The sequence below is a fragment of the Maylandia zebra genome, linkage group LG11 (assembly GCF_041146795.1).
Source record: "Maylandia zebra isolate NMK-2024a linkage group LG11, Mzebra_GT3a, whole genome shotgun sequence".
Taxonomy (NCBI): Eukaryota; Metazoa; Chordata; class Actinopteri; order Cichliformes; family Cichlidae; genus Maylandia; species Maylandia zebra.
In genome coordinates, this window is record NC_135177.1 from 2435142 (window position 1) to 2456770 (window position 21629).

The 21629-nt window shown below is 42.8% G+C and overlaps 1 protein-coding gene across 2 annotated transcripts in view; it reads left to right on the forward strand.

The window, feature by feature from the left end:
- dyrk1b (dual-specificity tyrosine-(Y)-phosphorylation regulated kinase 1B) overlaps window positions 1-21629 on the forward strand; it is a 58828-nt gene that overhangs the window by 23691 nt on the left and 13508 nt on the right. The window contains exons 1-2 of one of the 2 annotated variants that reach the window (XM_004571315.6): window positions 3253-5296; window positions 20005-20171. In XM_004571315.6, coding sequence (XP_004571372.3) covers window positions 5194-5296; window positions 20005-20171 — 270 coding nt within the window. In that variant the 5' untranslated portion in view covers window positions 3253-5193. Of the gene's footprint in view, window positions 1-3252; window positions 5297-20004; window positions 20172-21629 lie in introns of those variants that run through there. The other variant, XM_004571316.6, reaches the window with a different exon arrangement.

The following is a 21629-nucleotide window of genomic DNA, read 5'->3' on the forward strand; positions in this document are numbered from 1 at the left end:
CACAGCATGACAGGTTACAAGCATTAAGAGGTGCATGACCTGCAGTGCTGCTAGTGACAGCAGATGTAACATCAGTTTGACGTCAACTTTGTCATAGTGCTGTTTGTCCTTGGCCAATGAAAATGTGAAATCAGCACAGCAAAAACCAACATATAATCAGTTTTCCTAAAATCAATTATGAACAAAATGTGCATGTGACTTTTAACTTTATATAAAGTGTTACTGCTATTTTAATTGTAATTCGGTTGCTTCATCTCTCATTTTGTTCAGTTCTTTCTCCTTATCCCCTGAGAGACATCTCTGATTTGGGCTTGAACTAGTTCATTAAAGTCAGGTTCAGGGTCTGAGCAAATGCACCATCGCCCTTCCACTCTGCATCTGGGAGATCTGGGATGTCCTTGCCTTACTTCTCACAAAACTCTTGTATCACTTTGGCTGAGCCACCAGATGTGTGGTAGCCTATGTCACCAGATGCTCAATAAACTGTCTATGATCATTGCTCTTGCCTAATGAAGTTAACTATTTTGATTTTAACATCAACACTATGCTATACAACATCTGCTGGTGTATGATAAATGCAAAAATACCTGTTTTCATTTCTGGCTTCATTTTCTTGCACCTGCTTCAAACGTGTTTTGTTTCTATCAGATTTGGACAGCCATCGTTGTAACACCTGCCAGTTTGATCCATTTCAGCCCCAGCCTATCCGTAATATCAAACACTTTTGTAATCCCACATACAAAAATGAGAAACTGGGCTGTGTCTCAAATCTGAAAGTTCTCGTCCAGTGTCAAGGAGAAAGTCAAAACTGAAGATTTCCCACCTTCTCTGTCCACTTTGTTATGGTTCAGCTGAAGAGGGGCATGTTGTCTAATGCTCAGGGTTTATTTAGCAGTCTTTGAGTCACACAGTCTTTGATAAACTCCTCATCAGGAGGGTTTTTTTTGTTTGTTTGTTTCTTTTTACTTTTATGGAAATTATAATACACCTTTGTTGCTTTTATTTTGAAGGTCACATATAAGCTGTCCAGGTCTGCACTGTGGTAGGACAGTGAAAAGCTGTCTTTTTAATTGTTATGGATACATCTGGCTGTAAGGTATAAACCTTCCTTACTCATCGGTCTTTATTATAAATCCTGATCTGCCTCTTTTATTCACTGTTGGTTTTACAGCTTAGTTTGGGGCTTTTCTTATTTTTATTTCCAGCTTTAGATCCAGTGAGATTTCTGGCATTTGCACCCAAATATCAGCTTAATCATTGTTCAGGAGAAATTTGCTTTAGGTTAGATCATATTTACTAAAACCATCATACCCGCCAAACCACTGTCTTCCTGTAGAACTTTGGGGGCCTGCACTTTCCCCTTTGTAGCATGCTTTACATTGCACTGGTTCCTACACAGGCCCAGTCAACCTTAGCTGGGCATGAGTCATTTTTGAAGTAGAGCACCTGTAGCAATAAATCTTCATGTAATACCCTGTTGCCACTGTCTTGCATTTGTCTGTTATGCCTTTTATTTTCATTGATTTTTTTAAAAATGCAAATTTGATTATTTAGCCAGGCTGTCTTAATTTAACTGTGATTGGTCTGCTGTTTTTCATCATGTGATTGTGAGGGAAATTGGACCCCAAGTGTTTTGGAGATGGCTGCAGTCAGAGGAACATTGCAAAGGCATAAATTGGGGACTTTCTGATACATTTGGTGTGAAATTTAGCTTGGTGTTCAGAACTAGAGTATCTGTCTGTTGTTGTAGCATGCCCTTCATAGGACTATATCAACAGCATTTGCCCATAAATGAATTACATACTGGAGCTAATAAGCGGAGTCATCTCAAAATAACAGAAATATAACACCAATACAACAATCAGGATGTGAAGTCCAACAGTAACCAGTAGACGTGACAGAAGATTCTGCCCTTTTGAAAGGGCACTACATTTAGAATGATGAAGCACTGGGAGGTGATTACAAAGCTATTGTGGACTAGTTAGGCTGTTACTGTTTTAAAAACCATATATGACTTCATTCAACACCAGTTCGAGAGTCAGCCTGTATTTAAAACAAATCCTAAAAACTGATGAGCACTGACACATTTGTTGAGGCAGCTGAGTTTGAGGGTGATTTTAAAGCAAGGAGCTATCAGCTGGTTTCTAACACTGTGCTGTTCCCAGGCAGCATTGTGCTTGATTTAGCCAGAATGCTCGGATAGCAACAGGAACAACTTTTAGCTTTGGCTGGTTTGTAAAGACAAGTCAAACCTCTCAGCTGTAAAGTCACTCAGTGACCATGTGCTTATTGGAACCTTTTGCCCCTTTCTCTCCCCCGCTGTATTTCCACCCCCACCATTTCGGTCTGCCTGTCCTTCTTTCCATTTCTACCTGACATCTTCAAACTATTTCCGCGTCACCACTGCCTCGCACCGCGCCGTCAGAAGAGACCCAGGGAAACTAAGCTGACCGCCCCGCCCACAGAGCCGTTGCTACCCAATTACAGCAGGGGATGGGACTTTATGTAGCCAATTGCGTTGCAGCTGCCATGGCGTCGGGTAGCAACAGAGAGTGTGCGTGCAGAGTGAGGGTAGAGGCTACGACTGCCAGAGTACAGAGAAGTTAGAACATTTTGAAAGCCAGAACAAAAAGAGCCTTTGTGTGTTACACGGTAGCAACATAAACGTGGCATTTGGTTCATTTCTGACAACCGAATAACGCATTAATTAAACTGTCATTTAACTACTCGTTTTTACGGTCTCACAGGCTGCTGTCCACCGAGAACAAACTAAGGTTGATGTAGTTTGAAGTAAAACAGAGATTATCTGTTTCACTCATTTTAACACTGTTAACACGGACTAATGTTATGTAAAACAGTCGTCCGTCAAAGCTGTCCCGTGTATACAATGTTCAATCGTTTTTCGATTTTCAGTGAACGTTGTCCATGTATGCCTGTGTATAAACTTCCAGTATATATATCCCGCTGTTACTATAAATGGACAGGACGGGAGAGGTTTGCTTGGAGCAGACTACTGCTGTCAGAGGGAAGGCAGCTGTACCGCTAACTCACTTGATTTGTTGATGCTGTTTCGTATAGTTATTTGAAATACTTTTGGTAGTTGATATGACAGTCTGTGTGGAACGTCCACAATGCCACGTGTTTAACCTGTGTTCGCAGGTCTGCTGGTATTAATAGTACTCGGTGTATCTGTGCCAGACACACCAGCCCCGACCCCTGCCACCGGCACATGGTACAGTCCCTATCGCAGGGTGGGGGAGCGTGTGGGAGAGGCGCACAGATTCTGTCTAACGGAGAAGGAAACGGGCGAAAAATATGACTCACAATCGCCCCGGAGAAGGTTTCCACCTTGAAGGAATAAAACTATTTTTCCCGTTCTGAGAAGGACGAGTATACGAGGACAGTAAGCGCGAGAGAAGAAAGCGGAAGCAGACTGACGAGTGGGCCCGTCAAGAAGCGAAAGGCAGCAAGCTCAGGAACTCTGGAATTGGTTTCTTTTGTTTACTCCGAGGCGACTCTGAAGTTTTGGCTTGTTGCAGTTCAGTCGTTGTTTGCGATATTACTAGCGAGTAATTACCTCAGAGACTCGACCTCTTCCTGGACCGTGTTATTGTGCCGGTGTTTCGGAGTGTAACGCGGCCCGTCGTCGGCTTTTGTCTAACGCGGGGAACATTCGGCCCCAGCGCACAGACGCTGGAGCTATACTGCCTCTCGAGATTTCCTCCGCTTCTGAATCGGAGCTGAAAGAGTTCCTCGGCTGAGGTGAAGTGTTCCCGTGCTGGTGGTTCGTCACTTTGCGCCAGCCGGCGGTCCCGTTGACTCGCGAATGCTCAAGTACAGTTAGAGTAACTTTGTGTGGAGCTACACACCTCTGAAGCAACAAGGCGCACTGGATTGCGCAAAAAAGTGCTTCTTGTTAAGGCTGAGTGTATACTAATATTGTTTGGCTAATAAAAGGGCGCCTTTTTAGCCTGACAGAGGGCAGCCACCTCTTGCTGTAGGCTTTGAAGGGAAACGGCACAGGACTCCGTGGGGCTCAGGCTGAATATACTGTGTGACTTTCTCGGTGCAGGCTGTTTGTGTCACTGGATTAGTCTGAGTGATCACATCACTCTGTGCTGTCCTACTCTGTCTGGCAACGAGTCCCCCAGAAAGCACCAGTAATTGGGGCTATTTTTAGTGTCAGGGATGGGGTAAAAGCAGGCAGCTGGAAACCCAACTCCCCTCCATCTCCTTCTCTTCCATCCCATCTATCATCCTACCTCGCTCGTCCACCTGGCAGTATGCTTGGCGAGCCTGGTTAGCACAGGTTCCACTTACAGCTAGTTGAGGTGGCTTATAAGTAGTCTGGAAAAACAGCAACAACTGGACATACTCTGCTGCATAATAATAAATAATAAAAGATGTGCTTGAACCATACTGACCATGTAGTCTAAGGAACCTGGCAAAACTAGCAGTCCTGTGCTCCACTAGTCAAATCTTCAGCGGACACAAAGCCCGTTCTGGATTGCTCCTGAAATGGCTGAAGAACTAGCTACTTACTTTTGGTTTATTCTGGCCAGGACTTACTGAACGTATCAAAGAGACTCTATGCCTTTATCCCTGGGACGTTTGGCCTCAACGCGTGATCGCAGTAGACACTAGATTCGATAAAACACTTGCTTTTGACTACCTGAAAGATCAGTCACCAGCGACCTGGAGTGATATACGCCTCCAGCGCACAGAAAGAATGCATGAAACTGCCAAAACCAACCTAACGAAAAACTGACCTGACTAACCAAATATTCTTTCCCTTCCACTCCCATGTCTGCAGAGAGACAGAATATATATCTATATGTACCATGAGAGATCTATATATAGTGTAACACCACAAAAGACAGAAATTACATCCTTTATATTTTTACTTCCGAGAGACAAGCTGCCTGTACACCATTTGGTTGCCTTAGAAACCACAGTCACAAAAGATTTAAAAAAACATTTTTTTTAAAACAAGCCAGAGAAGACGGTGCCTTTTGATTGGTTGGTTGGTTGGTTTCCCACCACGTCAAGATTCCTTTTTTAGTTGGATGTAAACTTTTGAAGCAAACTCTGGGATTGATGACAGTTACCTGACCCGCACGAGTTCTGCTCGTCTGTCACAGCGTTTTGATTGACACTGTTTCCCTGCTGCGTTGGACATTTCCAAGCATTTCCATGGTTGTCACGTCATCATCTGTGGAAGACCAGACTGTGCCCACTTGCAGGATGGTCCAGTCAGAACCTTGGATCGCCTCAGCCCTGCTCCGCAAGAACAAGAGTTAGTACACACCAGAATATACACAATCCCACTGATTTCAAAACAGTGGAAACTCTTCTTTACTCACAGTATAGTAACCTGTGTGTGTGGTCATTTGTGATCATTTATATATACACAATGTTAGGAGCATGTGTTGACTTTAAATTGTGCGTTGACTGTGTCAGGGTCCTGGCGTGTGACCCCGGCGTTCTAAAAGTGGCCACATGTCTGTCTACAGTCGGACCGTTAGCGTTTCGATGGGCTTAAAAAAGCAAATAAACAAAAAGAATGGTTTTGATGGGCCGTAACTTTTCAGTTTTTATTTAGTAGTGTTCAGAAAGTGCAACAAATGGCTTTTGTTTTCTAGCACATGGTCAGCATGAATTATAATTGCTCTGAGGTCTGTCTGTGCTTCTTGCAACACAACTGTGAGGACTAGACCAGAGGGCCGGCTGATGTAGTGAATACTTCTACTTGCATGAAGATTTCAGATGGGTCAGCGCTAAAGCATCTTAATACTTCTCATTGCTGTTTCTCCAGTCAGTGAGTTTATAACATTTTATTCACCAGCAAGTGCAAGTTGTTTCATGTTGTTGTTTCCTGTGTTTGATCCACCGTTCCACTCCTGCCAAATACTCTGCACCTGAGTGGACTTGAGTTATGTGTTCACACAGGTCAGTGTTTCTCTCAGTGGGTTGTTGTTGTTGTTGTTGTAAGAACAACATCTATATCACACGTGTTTGATGGTAAATCTAGAGTCCTTGCAGTGCATTACCTCTGGGTTGAGATTAAACATGCCAAAGTTTGGCCTTGATGTTCTTAGGCTCAGTAGTCCATGTATACCTGATGTTTAGCAAAGATTGGTTAGTCAGACCTTTAATAGTAATGAGCAACACCACGTGAGACAGTCTGGACCTAGTGTGCCTTTAGGACTTTGTTAAACCAAATGACAATGAAAGGTTACCTGGTTCAAATGAGACTGTGTAATTACACACAGACGCGCGCACACACACACACACACACACACACACACACACACACACAGAGACACACACACAAAAGCAAATGCTTCTACTTGATCTATGCTGGTGCAGTGAACCTATGTATAGCCTTTAATGTAGCCTACACAAGTATCTCTGTCTACTGCTAGCAGTTATATGTATGCTAGCTGCCTGACGTTGGCCTGTAGTTGGATTTCTGCTTTTAGTTGTTATATACATATATATAAAATTCCCCACTCGCCCCTGCGGGCAGTCAATCCTTCAAGCTCGGGTCCTCTACCACAGCCTGGGAGCTTGAGGGTCCTGCACAGTATCTTAGCTGTTCCTAGGTCTGCGCTCTTCTGGACAGAGATCTCTGACATATATATATATATATATATATATTACAGCATTTAAAGGAAAGCTGTGATATGTTTGACAGTATAGAAAACAAATACTGATGTTTTGTTATTAACTGCAGCTTGGCGCAGCTGTATTTTTAAGTGCAAACAAAACTGCATTTTCCATCCTTCTTTTCCAGCAGCTACTGACATTGACAACAAAGGAAATTTTAAAGGAAAAGTATATCCCGCCATTTTAGTTTAACAATAACTAACTTCACTCTGTAACTCTTCAAGAATCTGCACAATAAGATTACAATTAAAACATATCTTCAGGCTTCTGTATTTTGGGTCAAGTTATTTAACGAGCTGCTTTTGCACCATGTAACTACATCATCACGCTGTTTGCTCCTCCTGTCATATGGAGGGCAGCTAGCTGAAATGTTGCAGCGATGCTTGGTGGAGTTGTGTTTGCACATCAGCAGCTGCCAGGATCTCTTCCTTGCACGCTGTCATAGCCAGGCTGTACTCGATAGTGTGTGTTTGAGTCACATGGTTTGTTACTTTTTTGCATATTTTTCCAAGTATTGTGAGATTGTTCAAGAAGCTCAGTTTTGATTGACTAAATGCTCACTGGAGACGGACACGTTTCTGTCTCTCAGTAATATCTTAGCTTGTGCCGTTGTGTGCGCTACGAAATGTAACTGGATGCCGTTGCTTGCTATTATATTGTATTTTGACATGTTTATATCACCTAAAATGTGTCCTGGTATTATGACAGGCGATATCTGACACACAATACAGAGGTACAAACAGGCCAGTGTCCTACAGAGAAAAGCTCAACACTTGGAGAGGCCATTTGGAAGTGAGGGCACGACTGCCCATAGACGAGGATCAAAGTTAACAAATTGAACTCAAGTCAAAATAATAAGCAGACTTTTGGAAAAGATGTGATTAGTGTTTAGGACAGTGTTTTAGCTTCCTCCCACAGTGCAGACATCTGTTAGCTTCATTGGTGATTCTAATCAACTGTACTCGTGAATGCAACGTGCATAAAGCACTGATGTGCGTGAGATTATTAACATGGGTAATGAGCTAAATGTGGCATGCAGTTAGTTTGAATGGTCAGACTACAAACGCACATAAATGAAATAACAATGTGTGCTTACAAAACTGGCACAACGTAAAACAGCCAAAATGAGCTAAAAACTTGGAGTGGAAGCGTCTTCCTTTAGTCTGTGTCAAACCGATCAGCACGGCCATGATGTTTACTGAGGCTGGGATGTCTGCTCAACTGCTGTTTGTGTTGGAAGTTCTCTGAAATCTTCCTGTGCAAATATCACCCACTTTACAACAATAAAAGAAATTCAGCCCATATTGAAACAAATTAAAATGACAGTGCAACAAGCAAAGTCACACCAGAAACTAACCAAACGTATTCTGAATAGGTCAAATCAAAAAACCTAAAGTTCTACGTTGCTAAGAGAGCAGTAGTAGAGGGGAGTCTGATGGGGGTGTACTAGACCACATTTCAAAGCATTTGTAACATTGTTTTTCAGTTTTAAAGCTAAATGAAATCAAATATTAATAAAACTGTGTTTTCCAATATAAATAGAAAAGTCTTTTGGCAGGTCAGTAGAACTCTGGAGCACCTGGTGCTCTTATGTTGGACACTGAATTACAATTCCCATTCATCCTGAGCATCTAACATCTTGTTTGCAGCAGCACAACATTTAGCATCACAGTGTAAGCTCTAGCTAATATGCTCACTTTTCTTTGTTGTAGCCTAACGTACTCTTTTAAAACTACTCATTCACTAATACACTTCAAGGTGCAGACACACACATGAAACCTACCTCATCTAGAAGATACAATGCTATCATCAAAGGGTTTGGTGGGTTTTTGACAGATGTGCATTAAACCATTAAAACATGTCCATGTCTGAAATGGAAATCCATGAGCAAAAAAACGACAACATCCTAGCTAGAAATGATTTTTCACTTTTATTGCATCATGTATGATTGTGTATTTTGTAACAATACTGAAGCATTACAAGGATGAAGTTACTTTATTGTTAAATTAAAGTCTTAATTAGTAATTTAATACGTTTGCTGGAAATTTCCAGGGCGAAATCCATCTAACCTGCTTTTGTGCTTACATTCAGCTAAGACTGTGTCACTATCATGCTGCTGCTGCTTATTTCAGTAGGTTCACGATTCAAACCTGGCAGTGTGTCATCAGTGACAGTAACTCATTACAAAATGAGTTATATTAACGTGCACTTGTAAATGCAAGCTGCACGCATCAATAAAACAAGTTGTTGCAAACTTTTCCTGATAACTCGTGGTTTTATTTTGAGGCCATATGGCTCACACCTAATGTCCAGTGTCTTAATCAGGGTTCAAGGTTGCTCGTTAGTGTCTTTGTGTTGCTATTCGGCTGCACAGAGTGAAAGATTCTGAGTGTGCAGTGTGCCATTCCAGGGGATTGACAGCATAGTTGACGTGGGGAAAGGACAGAGTGTGGCTGCAGTAGACGCAGCTTTGTGTGCGTGTTAGAACTTCAGTCTTCTCCAGCCAGCTGAAGGACCAACAAGAGCAAAAGCAAGAGGAGCCCACAGAGTGTGTTTGTGACAGAAAACAACCTGCTGTCTGTCCTTTCTCCACAGGACTGACAACCATGCAGGTGCCTTTACTAAACTGCTGGGCCGTCAGTTAATATTCACATTGATTCATAGAGTCTCTGAAAACTACCAGAGGAGTGCAACACTATCCTTTCTAAACATACTCTTTCATTTGTTTTCCTTTGTTTTGCATGTTTTTTGCAGATGGAGCTAAAAAGCATCATCCAACACATGGATCCAAAATGAAAGACTAGGGTGCTCTGCCTTTTAGATTGAATCCTCATTTACCGTATTTTCACGACCATAAGGCGCACTGTGCTAAAAGGCGCAGTCTCAGTTATGTGTGCCCTTACTGTATTTAACACACACATAAGGCGCACTGGATCATAGGGCGCATACAAGTACCGTATGAGTATTTAAAAATAAAGCAGGAGCAAAACAAAGTTTGGTACTCACATTTTTATCATCAATCAAACCCATCGAAGTCCTCATCCTCTGTGTCTGAATTGAACAGCTGCGCTAAATCTCCATCAAACATGCCAGGTTCACTTTCTTCACTGTCAGAGTCACTTTCCGTGCCGTGCGGCTCCTCGGAAATGATGCCGGCTTTTGCGAAAGCTCGAACAACAGTGCCAGCAGACATGTTAGCCCAAGCATCTACAATCCATTGGCAAATTGTGGCGTAACTCGCCCGGCGCTGCCTTCCACTCTTAGTGAAACTGCGTGGAAAAAACCACCTGGTCTCCTTACATACACCTCCCTCAGCCAGTCTTTCATCATTTCCTCATCCATCCAGCCCTTTTCATTTGCCTTAATGATGATTTCTGCTGGAAACTTCTCTTTAGGCAAAGTCTTTCGCTTAAAAATCACCATAGGCGGCAGTTTCTGTCCATTAGCATGGCAGCCAAGCACAACAGTAAAAGAAGACTTTTCATACCCCGTTGTGCGTATCGCTACCGTGCTGGTCCCCTTCTTCTCCACAGTGTGACTCACCGGGATGTCAAAAGTGAGCGGCACCTCGTCCATGTTTGTGATGTGGCTGGGCTGGATGTTTTTGTCGCCGATGTGTTTGCTGCAGTAGGAGCGGAAGATGGCCAGCTTTTCCTTATAATCCGCTGGAAGTTGCTGCGCTACCGTAGTCCTGGTCCGGATGGAAAAATGGCACAGTTTCATAAAAAGTGAAAGTGAAACTGCTTTTAGCCGAATGGTGACCGTCGAAACGCTTCTCCCGCTCGCTCTTTGCTCGATGATCCACCGCTCGAGTCTTTCCTCCAACTCTGGCCACCTCGCCTTATGTCCGCGGAAACTCAGCTGCGTTTTCTTGACCTGTCGGAGCTTGTTTTCCAGCTTCCTCCATTTGCGAACCATCGATTCGTTAATCTTAAATTCTCTCGCCGCTGCTCGATTTCCATGTTCCTCCGCGTAGCTGATGGCCTTCAGTTTAAACTGTGCTTCATAAGCGTGTCTCTTTGCCATTTTCATGGTTGTTAAAACAACAATGTCCTGCATAATGCACATACCTGTTCTTTTATACAGGTATGTGCGATTGTCCCGGTATATACGATCAACGCCCACACTTCACCCTTTAACGTTCTCATGGTGTTCTCTACTACGTCCTCCTTACAACACATAGGGCGCACCGCGCTATAGGGCGCGCCGCACTTTTTGAAGAAAATCTAAGACTTTTAAGTGCGCCTTATGGTCGTGAAAATACGGTAACTGATGTCGTCATAGTTTTGGTTTCTGTGTAAAATTCCTTGTTTGAAATTGTTGAAAAATAGTTTCTTGTCAATATCTTTTGATTGAAAAATGATCATTGGACTGGTGCTTTCATGAAAGCCTCACTGACCCAGTCACATTCATACATGCACTTTTCTGTCTAATGTTCACAAACACACTCATGTTCCAGCTGATGCATCTCGGGTCATCAGCTACCTTTTCAAACTCACTACATGCTGGTGCTTCTTGACTACAGTGCGCTGTTGTCCCAAACAACAGGTGCAGAGCGACTGTGTGGAACATTCCAAGGATTTCATGGACCTGTTTGCTCAGAGCAGTAGCTGTGTTTCTTTGTAATTATCTGTTGTGTATGGAGTGCCTGTAGGACTACTTCAGGAACCAGCTGTGTCACTTATGTAAAGCATTCACAGAATTGAAATCCATAACTCTTGTTGTGCTAGTGGCACACACAGTAGGTGTAACAGTCTGCCATCTGCTGGCATGTTACAGCAGCATTTGTGGGCTGCTGCAAAACCCATGCCCAGTTGATAGTTCGGAGGTTTGTACTAGAGGATTGATGTTACCGTTGAACATTTAAAAAGACAGACATTTGTTTGCTTTGTTGCTGCTGCGGCGCTTACTCTTAAAAAAGAACTTATGGCTACAGACAGAACGGCTTGAATCAGAGTTGAGTGTTGTGACATTGCTGAGGACCAGTAGCACATTTGCTTCAGACTGGTCATGACCACAGTACAGGTAAGGGCCAAGTATTGATATTTATCCAGAGATTCTAATTCCTCATCGACTTCAAGTACTGATCGAGCTGTCACTGTCAGGTCATCATGTCTGATGCTGCAGAGCATCAACCTACAAATATGGCATTCCTAATAAACTCTAATGTCTGTGTTAAAAGCTTGGGACAGAGTGGATAACAGACTCAAGAATTAGCCCCATTTTCAAGTGCAAAATAAGTCTGTACAGACGGTGAGAGGCTCTTGTACCAGAGTAATGCATTAGCATTATTAGAGTGAACATTGGTGGTTAGAAAAGAAGCCCAGCGATATTGATGTATGGCCATCCACCTCAGACTTTATCATCTTTGTTCAGATGTGTGTGGCAGGTAGAGGACATTTCCTGGGTTTATTTATCATTTGCTTTCATCATAATTATTGCCACGTTTTAGAGGGGTTTTTGGGGGGGGGGGGGGCTGTAGCTCAGGAGGTAAAGCACATCATCTGCTAATCAGAAGGTTGGTGGTTCGATCCCTGGCTGCTCCAGTCTGCATCCCAAATATCCTTGGGAAGGATACTAAATCCAAGTTGCTGTCTGATGCATCCATCAGAGTATGAATGTCTGTGAATGGTAGATGGAAGGCACTCGCATAGAAAAAGGATTTTGTGGGAATGTCTGAGGCAAGTTGACTAAAGCAAATGCTCAGAGTAGAAAAGCGTTATTTGCAGTTCATTTACCAGATTTTTACACAAGCAAGAAATTTGTGGTTGTCATAGTGCAAACAAAAAAGGAGCCGTTTGCTCAACACACTTTAAATACAGCAACAGTACATGTGGTATGTTACTTCTCTGACAGCCAGTGTTGTGTGAACCAAGAGAAGGGGTCCCAGGTTTGAGTACACCTGGTCACTTTTCTCCATGTCATTCCCCTAACTCGCCCACCTTCCTGTCTGTGGAGAGAGAAACAGAAGTCCAGTTTCTGTAGGATGAAGCTGTGTGTGGTATGATGGATACCAAGAGAACATGAGCTGCTAGTTCCATGAGTTGCATGTCAGTCCTCCGTGTACAGGTACAACACATGTAGTGTTTTATTGTTGGATGTCATGTCAGCGTACAGTAGAGTTGAATAGATCTGACTCTACTCTGATCGCTGGCATGTGTGTATACACATTAATGGTAAAATGTTAAAGGTTTTACATCAAGACATCATAAAAATAATCTGGTCCTTGCTGATCAACATCAGCAGTGATCTCAGAGAAGCGGCTGTTGCTGCCCATCAGTCTGAAGGTGATGCAATGGCTCATTCAAAGCTCACCAGTTTCAATGAACTGAAGCAAAGCTGTATGAAGAGTGGACCAGAACTCCTCCACAATAATGTGAGAGACTGAAATCATACAACCTACTGAATCATAGGCTGGGATCCTTGATTTTATTTGTTTTTTTGTAAACATTTGAACATTTTAAACCATTCAGCACCATCGGGCTGCAGCCGAGAGAGTAAAAGCTAAGCTGTGCAAGTTAGAACATGCATTTAATGGGACCATCAGATTCTCCCATAGATTAATGATAAAGTTATAATAATATTAAGAAGTCTGTTAATTCACACAAGTGACCTTTTTGCAGGCTTTCTTGCTGCCTTTAAATAGGCCACACTTTATTTATTTATTTATTTTTCCAGTCTTACTGACCAAAGCGATTCAAACACACATTCATACAGCGCTTTGAACACTACACTCCTGTACGTGCCATTCCTCATACACAGCTGTGTTAGCTGCGTTCTGTATTATGTTTCTATGAGTGAAGTTTACTGTAAAATCACTCAGCTGCTGATACAGTTACCAGTGTAACTGGTCAGATGATGCCAATCCCAGCCCATTTAACATCACCTAGACCGTTAAACTGTGCGTTGACTTAAGGCGCCACAATTCATCGAGTAACACATTCATTATAAAAATCTTTGAGGCAAAACGTTTTGCTTCGATGCTTTTTTCAAAACATTGTGTTGTTATCTTTTCAGATTTAAAGTGAAATAAAATAAAATATTATATGAATACAACTTTTTTTGAATACAAAAATAACAGTTTTTTTAAGGCCAGTGAAACTGAGCCGCTGACCTGGGGCGGTGAACATTTAATTATTATGAATTATTAACATGTACACCTTAAGAACTTATTGTTTTCAGCAGCACAAAATTTAGCATCAAAGCTCAGAGTAAACCTCAGGATTCACATGTGCTCGCCTTTGTTCACTGCAGCCAGGTGTGCAGACACACAAACACAAGCCCTGCTGAGGACCAGGTTATTTTCTATTATTGTATCAAACCTTAGAAGGTGAAAGGTGGTGTCTTTGTGTTTGCCATAATGAGGAGGCCTTTCTTCACTGGGCTGTAGTGGGAACAGTGTTTGCTTTACACGACCAACTTGTTCTGACTGTGGTGTGTGTTGCTGTGCTGCCTGAGGTAACTCCTCTTTGTTTCTCTCATTATTGAAACAGCAGTCAGGAAAGGAATAGAAAAGATGGCTGTTTGAGATGCACTGAAGTCGTGAAGCGAGAAAGTGAGGGATGAATGAATGATGGATGGATAAGTAGGACAGAAGGGAGTGAGATTTGAGAAAGTAGGAAAGATGACGAGGAGAAGAGGGGGAGGAGAAAGCGGCTGGTAGGGTGGGTTGAGTTGCTAGGGGAGAGTATGTCAGAGTGTTGCTGAGAGCCAGGACTGCTATTGGAAGCTACTTGCTTAGCAGGGGAGAAGGAGAAGAGGAGAGAGAAGTAGCTAATGAGTATTGTAGCCTGGCTGCTGAGACAGCACTGGGTTTATTTATAGAGTGCTGGCCAGCCAGCCCTTAGATACCAACAGCGAATCAGCTGAGAGAGAAAGAACGCGCTTCAACCAATGGCAGAACAGGCGCGAGGGGGGGGCCGAGTGAGGAAGTGCTGTGACTGCCTCTCAGTCTCTTAAAGAGACTGTGCAGGTTTCTCAGTACTAGGCAGATATTCTCTCTCTCTCCCTCCAGGAGTGTCATGTTTGTAAGCAGGCCAGGACCTGGACCACAACAGTCCCACACTGAATCACTGTTTCTACCTCATCACACAAGCAAGCACACGCAGTTCAGCACAGAGCTTCGAAGCTACTCGCAGCTTTCTAGGCCCTTCATCCAGCCGCACACCTCCGTTTACGTTCTCATTGAGCCATTTAGAAAACGATGAACAGAAGAGCTCTTCATATTGTGGATGGAAGGTGATAGTGGGGGCAAGCCTAGAATTGCAAGTTGTTTTTCCATGTTGACATGCTTGCCCTGATTAGAAATAGATATGGTGGATATACTTGAACCATGAAGCCATGAAATCTCTTTTACTTTGATGTAGTGAACGCTGGACTTTAAGCATGACTGCTGCTTTCCAAATTGTTGTTGTAAAGCGCTTTGAGTGCTCACATAGAGTAGAAAAGCACTAAATAAGAACCAGTTGCCATTACCATGATGATCTAAACTGATGTTTGGCCTTTTCCATGAGGCCCACGATCAGCAGCTTTAGCTTTTCTGACCTGTATTCTCATCAGAGGATGGGCCAATCAACACTGGGCACCTCCACTAACAACATGTTGTTTCTTAAACTTAAACTAGTCAGCTCTCAGTACTTCCTGTGATTTGGAGTTAAAACTTTGCTTTCACCAGGTTCAGTTGAGTCTTAATCGTCTTCTAATATGCTAGCCACCTATCATCATTTCTGGTGCACTGCCTACTGTGTCTAATGCATCACAGTTTACACTTTGTAAAGAGGGATACAGATCCAGGCTCCATATTGAGATAAGTAATTCCAGTTGCATTCCCAAACAGTATTTCCATTTCTTACTTGCGGTAGCTTCCTATCACTGCACGCTTACTAGAGGAAGCAGTGCTTAAACAATGGAAAAAACACAAACTTTGTCCTAAACCTCTCATGTTTAACTGTTTTCCACTTTTTCTTTGGTCATTTTAGCCTTTTTGGCCAGGGTGAAGGGAGTATCTGCCATCAAACAAGAAGACAGCCGCATGTAGCTATGATGATGTTTGCTAGTTCACCTTACATGCATTAATGTAATAACGTGGTTAGCCTACTCAACGTAAATTACACACGAACAACATTAAGCTACTCACGCAGAGAAGAACGTCTGGTTACTACCGTTTATGTCAGAACCGGTGCCATCCCTACTTGTAAACGTTTGAGTTCATGGTAGCTCCTCTGTTTTTGTCGCTGGTGTGATTACATCACTGAAGTTTTCTGCTCCATTTTAGTTTCATCCCATTTTGTGTACCGAGTACTTTTTTCATTTGTATCTTAAGTAACAATATCGAATTATTATATTTAAGTAAATAAAATAAACACAGCAAAGGATGATTTTGACCATCAGTATTATTATATTCTCTTAAGTAAAAATCAGATGTTTTATACTCTACGTCAGATTCTGGCCAGTAGACCAGTGTTAGCTGTGCTGTCTGAATAATGAAGACAGTGCAGGGCAGAGCTTGACAACGCGGTCAAAATGCCTACTGTATGTAACGGATTTTTTCTAGTTTAGTTTAGGTGTAGGTGTATCATTTAAAAGACGTGCCTGTGCTGAAGAGGATGGCAGCAGCTACATCTCTGTTGGTTTGGCCTCTCGTTGACCTGATGTGAACATTCTTGAATGGTTTCGACCTGATTATCTACAGAGCACCGTGTGGAGTTGCGTGTCACCTGAAGGAGGCAAAGACCCGAGAATTTCTAATTTGATCCCATTTTTAGTGACTCTGCGTAGTGAGCGGCCTTATTTTTAACCACATATCTAAATAACACTTTTCTATTTTGGTTTTGGTATTTGCCAGCTGGCAGAAGGGAGACATGTTGGAGCGCTTCTTATTGCGTCTCTCATCCTGAGAATAGTAAGAAGAGCAACCTTTATCACTCATCTCATTCTTGTGACTTAACTGGAGGAAGAAACATGGTCAGCAGCTGGGCCACTCCCTGTTTATTCTAAAACCGTCATTAATTATGTAAAAGGACCGGGAGTATTATAAGTCACACGTCCTGTTTTGGTAGCTAGTTGACTTACTGTGCTATGTTGAGTAGGTTCATGGCCGAGCTGAAGACACTTAAACTGTGATATTTAAATAAAAGGGTCGCTCAGCAAATGTATTTTTACCTGACCTTTCTATGAGGCTCACGGAGTCAGACACAAGACACAACGTCCTGATAGATCTATTGTTCTGATCGAGTGTTTGTATGAATTGAATTGTTGCTCTGGGTCTGAGCCTTAAATGCATAACTAGAAGGATGAACAGAAATGAAATGAATATGAAAATGGCACCAGTGCACTTGGTTTGCACTTCCAAACACCTGTTTGTTGCTTGGCCAGAGAAGCAGACGTACTTTGCATACTGTTGGCAACACCTACAATAACTGTTCAAAAGGACTGATGCAACATGCAAAAGGTGTGCAGAAATTATTTATTATTATTAGGGAGAGAGATTGAGGGGGAAAGATGTGTAGCAGGTGACCAAGGACAGAAATGGAAAAGTCCAAAAAAGTTCAGAAGTGGGCTGAGAAGATGGACAGAGTGGACAGAGGAGCTGATGAATGTAGAAAATGGGGAAGCCAGGGCAGCTATGAAATGTGGAAAGGCGATTGGTCCAAATTGCATACCTGTGGAGGTGTTTGGGATAAATATTGCTTAACACAATCCTGGAGAGCGAGATATTTAAATAAAAGGTGGCAGTCTTCATGAACAACCATGATGTCCGGAGCTTTTAAGAAAAGAGGCGATGATCAGTGAGCAGCAGCATGGCTTGATGCTGAGAACTACAGATGTGATGTTTGCATTGGGAATATTAATGCAGAGCTATAGAAGAGGTCTGAAGGAGCTTCACTGTGTCTGTGTGAGGAACTGTTGTACTGCATGAGGAGTGGCAGAGAAGATTGTGAGGGTGGTGCAGGACATGTATGAGGACAGTGGTGAGGTGTGCAAAACGAGTGACATATGGGTTCGAGGTGGGGGTGGAATTACATCAGAGATCTCCTCTAAGCTTCTTCTAGTTTGCAGTGGTCATGGACTGGATGGACTGATGGTTTGTGCAGTGGGTATACTGGACAAAGGATGTTGAAGATAATGTTCGTTTGTGCTCCATTTCAAGAGCTCATTAGAACGTGTGCAGCGTTTCATGATGTGCACGCAAGGGAGGATCTTCCCTCGAACATGGCTTAAGTGACAACATTAGGCTTGTAGCTATTGACTGTTTCAGCAATCGAGTATTCCCATGTTTAACTGAGTAATTGGGTAAGAAATATTTTTGGTGCATGCCAGAGAACAAACTAAGCCATCGAGTCCGAGGAATCGTCTGTAGGCCTCCGAGACAGGATGGTGTGGAGGCACAGGTCTGAGGGTGGAGACAGCAACGCTGGAGCTCCCAGTGAGCACGGAGGGCTCCAGCTTTGTTACATGGAAGAAGTCTGAGCACTTCATTAGTCGTGGACGCCTGCAACGAGCTGGAGTTGAGTTTGTCATGCAGATAATCAAAGAACCCTGTAATGCAAGTAACAACATAATTGTAACTGTAATCTGATTACTAAATTTAATACAGTAAAACATTACATTACTGTGTTGCTGAAAAATGTAAAACAGCACTGTAACTGTGTTTTACCTGGGATCACGGTTTTGCTCACACAGCTGAAGAGACCATTTAAAATGGTTCTTTCCTCAGCTGTCTTTATGTGCACACACTGTCCAGCTTCGGGTTTTTTACATGCAGGTCTGTTAAGTATCAAACAAAACACTCTGGGAATGGTCAGGTATAAGGACTGGACTAAGATGAGACCGTGTCCAGAGAAAGACCTTCAGAAAAGCTGGAGAACTATTTCTCAAGGCTACTTTAAAACAACAAGAACGTCGATATATAGAAATGACAGTCTCAGCCAAATATGGACTCTGACCATGAAGTAACACATGCAATCAGGAGAAAAGGCTGATTACGTGTGGAAAAGACCAATCTAGGGGTGTGGCAGATTATCCAGTTAGGTGGTTGCTTTAGCTATGCAGCAGCTGTAAACGAGGGCTGCAACTAACGATTATGTTGATAGTCAGCTAATCTGCCTAATTGTTCTTGGATCGGTCGATTAGTCAACTGTAACCTCCTGTTGTAGGCTGCCCCCCTGTAAATACCGCCCTGTTGTCTCATCCCACAGCAAATTAATTATTAGGTAATACAAATCAAAGCGCGAGTAGTACTTAAACAAAAGTAATGTGCAGATAGGAAACTATGGATGTTCTGTTCTTAAGTTCAAACTTCAACTTAAAAATTTAAATATAATTTTTTGTCCAGTTTCCAAAGTTCACAGATGATTCCGGTCGTGAATTCACAACTGCAGCGTTCCCAGCTGCTGATAACCATGTGTGAGATGACTTGGTGCATGAGCCTCTTTATAGGACAAACCCATCTGTACGCCTCCAGAAGGTGTAGTGTTCAACACCAATTAAATTGCTTAACTGATTATATATATAATTAATTAATGATATAGGCCGACCCACAGATTAACAAGCTAACGTGAGGTGGAAGAGGTTTGCTATTCAGAATCAAGCAGAGAAGAACAAAACCTCAGATGAAATGACCGTACACAAACATGAAGGTGTCAGCGTGAGCGTTCAGAGCTGATGCTCCAGCGTGCCGTGTTTAAATGCTCGTGCGCTGCAGCAGCGTGCACAGTCACGTAGTTTTTGGGAAATCCTTTTTCTTCCTCCTGTTTGGCGGTTCGCAGACGATACAGGCGATACTGCCCCACGGCTTCCTGTAGTGTAACTGCAGTCACAAAAACACATTCACCTGGTTTTAAGTATGACATCATAGATTATGGCGACGAATCGTAGCAGCCTACTGTAGACATAGTCTTGTGAGGTTTTTTCCACTGGTTCAGATACACGTCCTTGTCTGATGGTGTAAAGAGTTTCACACATAATATTTGGACTTGGTCCAGTTAGAAGCTTCAGAGTTTAAAATCTCTGTTGTGAGCTGTTCTCTGTGAAACTGCTGATTCGTCTTCTTTACTCAACCAAAAGGGAACACAAATATTAGCTTAGTAAAAACTAGCTGCTTGAAAGTTATTTTTCTGCAAAGGTAACTGAACATTGTGTTATATTAATATGATAAGAAAACAATATCAAGTCCACACGTCATAGTAGACGTGTGGGATGAAGGATGCAGTGTTGATGGTGATGAGCGTGGTGCATGGGCGTGCAGGAACAAAACAATAGTAGTTCTGATGTTCCCATAATGCAAACAAAGGTGTCGGGGTTCCCCTGTCTAATCATCTCTCTCTGTCTTCTTAGGTGTAAGCAGCTCAGGATGTCCGCCCACCTCCTCCTCCTCCTCCTCCTCCTCCTCCTCCTCCTCCACTGCCCAGGGCTTCTCCCTCGCTGAGCCAGCCATGACCAGCCAGCACTCACATACACACCCCTCCTTCAGCTCCATCCACTCCATGGCCGAGCAGCAGCAGGTACCACACGCAGCAGCAGTCCCACCACGCATGCCTGTGGGCCAGTGCCAGAGGGATGCATCAACATTTTGTATTCATTTTAGATGTTCAAACGTTGTTGCTTTGCAGAGCTACTGAACATGAAATGTCTGCGAGGTCATGAAGGTTTAATGACACGTGCTATTCAAAAGGATCCGTCCCTAAGCTGGACACTTCCTGAGGCACTGCCCCCACAGCCAAAGTCTGCGGTAGCTACTGTTACCATCAGCTGTGATGCGGGTACTCTGTGAAGATTTACAGTCACTCTGGGGTCAGCGTTGTATTCTGTAACTTTAAACATCTGGATCTGTTCCTCCTTTGCACATACTGCGAACTGCAGGGAGGAGGCAGGGCGTTCTCACCCACGATGTTCACAGTGGGGATGTGTATATATGCGGGTGTTACTGGGGTTATTAAAAAAATCATGTAGCAAATTGTAATGAAGAATTTCTGATGGATGCATAAAAGGAAGAGAACGTGTAGACTATGAGTTACTTAATAGTGGAAAGAGGGTGGGATTAAATAAGCTTATGCTTCCTCCGCCTTTTTAACATGTAAATTATTTATAATGATTCTTATTTTGTTTTCTTTGTCTCAGTTGTTATTGTCGTTATACTATTTTAACATGTTCAGAAATACATCTCCAACCAGGTTTCAGCAAAGTAAAGAGGAAAGCACGTAAACCTATTCATGCCTAACACTTACCCTACTGCTATATAAGAACCAGAACCATTCAAACTGAAAGTAGGTTAACCTTTAAGATAACACGACTACTCTAAATATCTCTAAATGTAACCAGGATTTTTCTAAGCTGACGAGAACGATTTCAGAGGCATTTTGAAGTTGATGATTAAAATATGTTTCCTGGCTCAGTGGGTCTCAGTTTTGAGATGTCTCCACTTTATGTGTTACAGATTCACCCAGTACAGCTAAAGTTAGAAGATAGACGTTTGCTTCGCGGTCACTGTAATCGATACTGACATTTGTATGCCAGGTCTCCACCCACATCTTATCCCTCAAAATGTGAACACTTAAGGTGTTTTCATAGCAAACAGCTACCGGGCATTGTGGGTCTTCTGTAAACTGAAGCGACAGCAGCAGCAGGGCACATCATAATCATCTCCCGGCTGTCTCATACACAATTTGCTTCTGATCCTGATCTCAGGTCCTACCGGCCTGTATGCCAAAGGGCACTGCTGCTCTCCTCACACAGCTAAATAGAACAGACTGTAGTTTACATTAGTGAACAGTGGTAATGATATGAATAAATATCGCTAACTAGTATGAGCAAAGTTGGAGTCTGCAGTTGATCCAATAGTGGTTACTAACTGCTCGTGGATTCCTCAGGAAAGCTAATGCCATGGGTCAGAAACGAATAATGTTATACCTCATCTAGGAGAAAATGATGGGTTCATCTAGGGCTGTGCGATATGTCCAAAA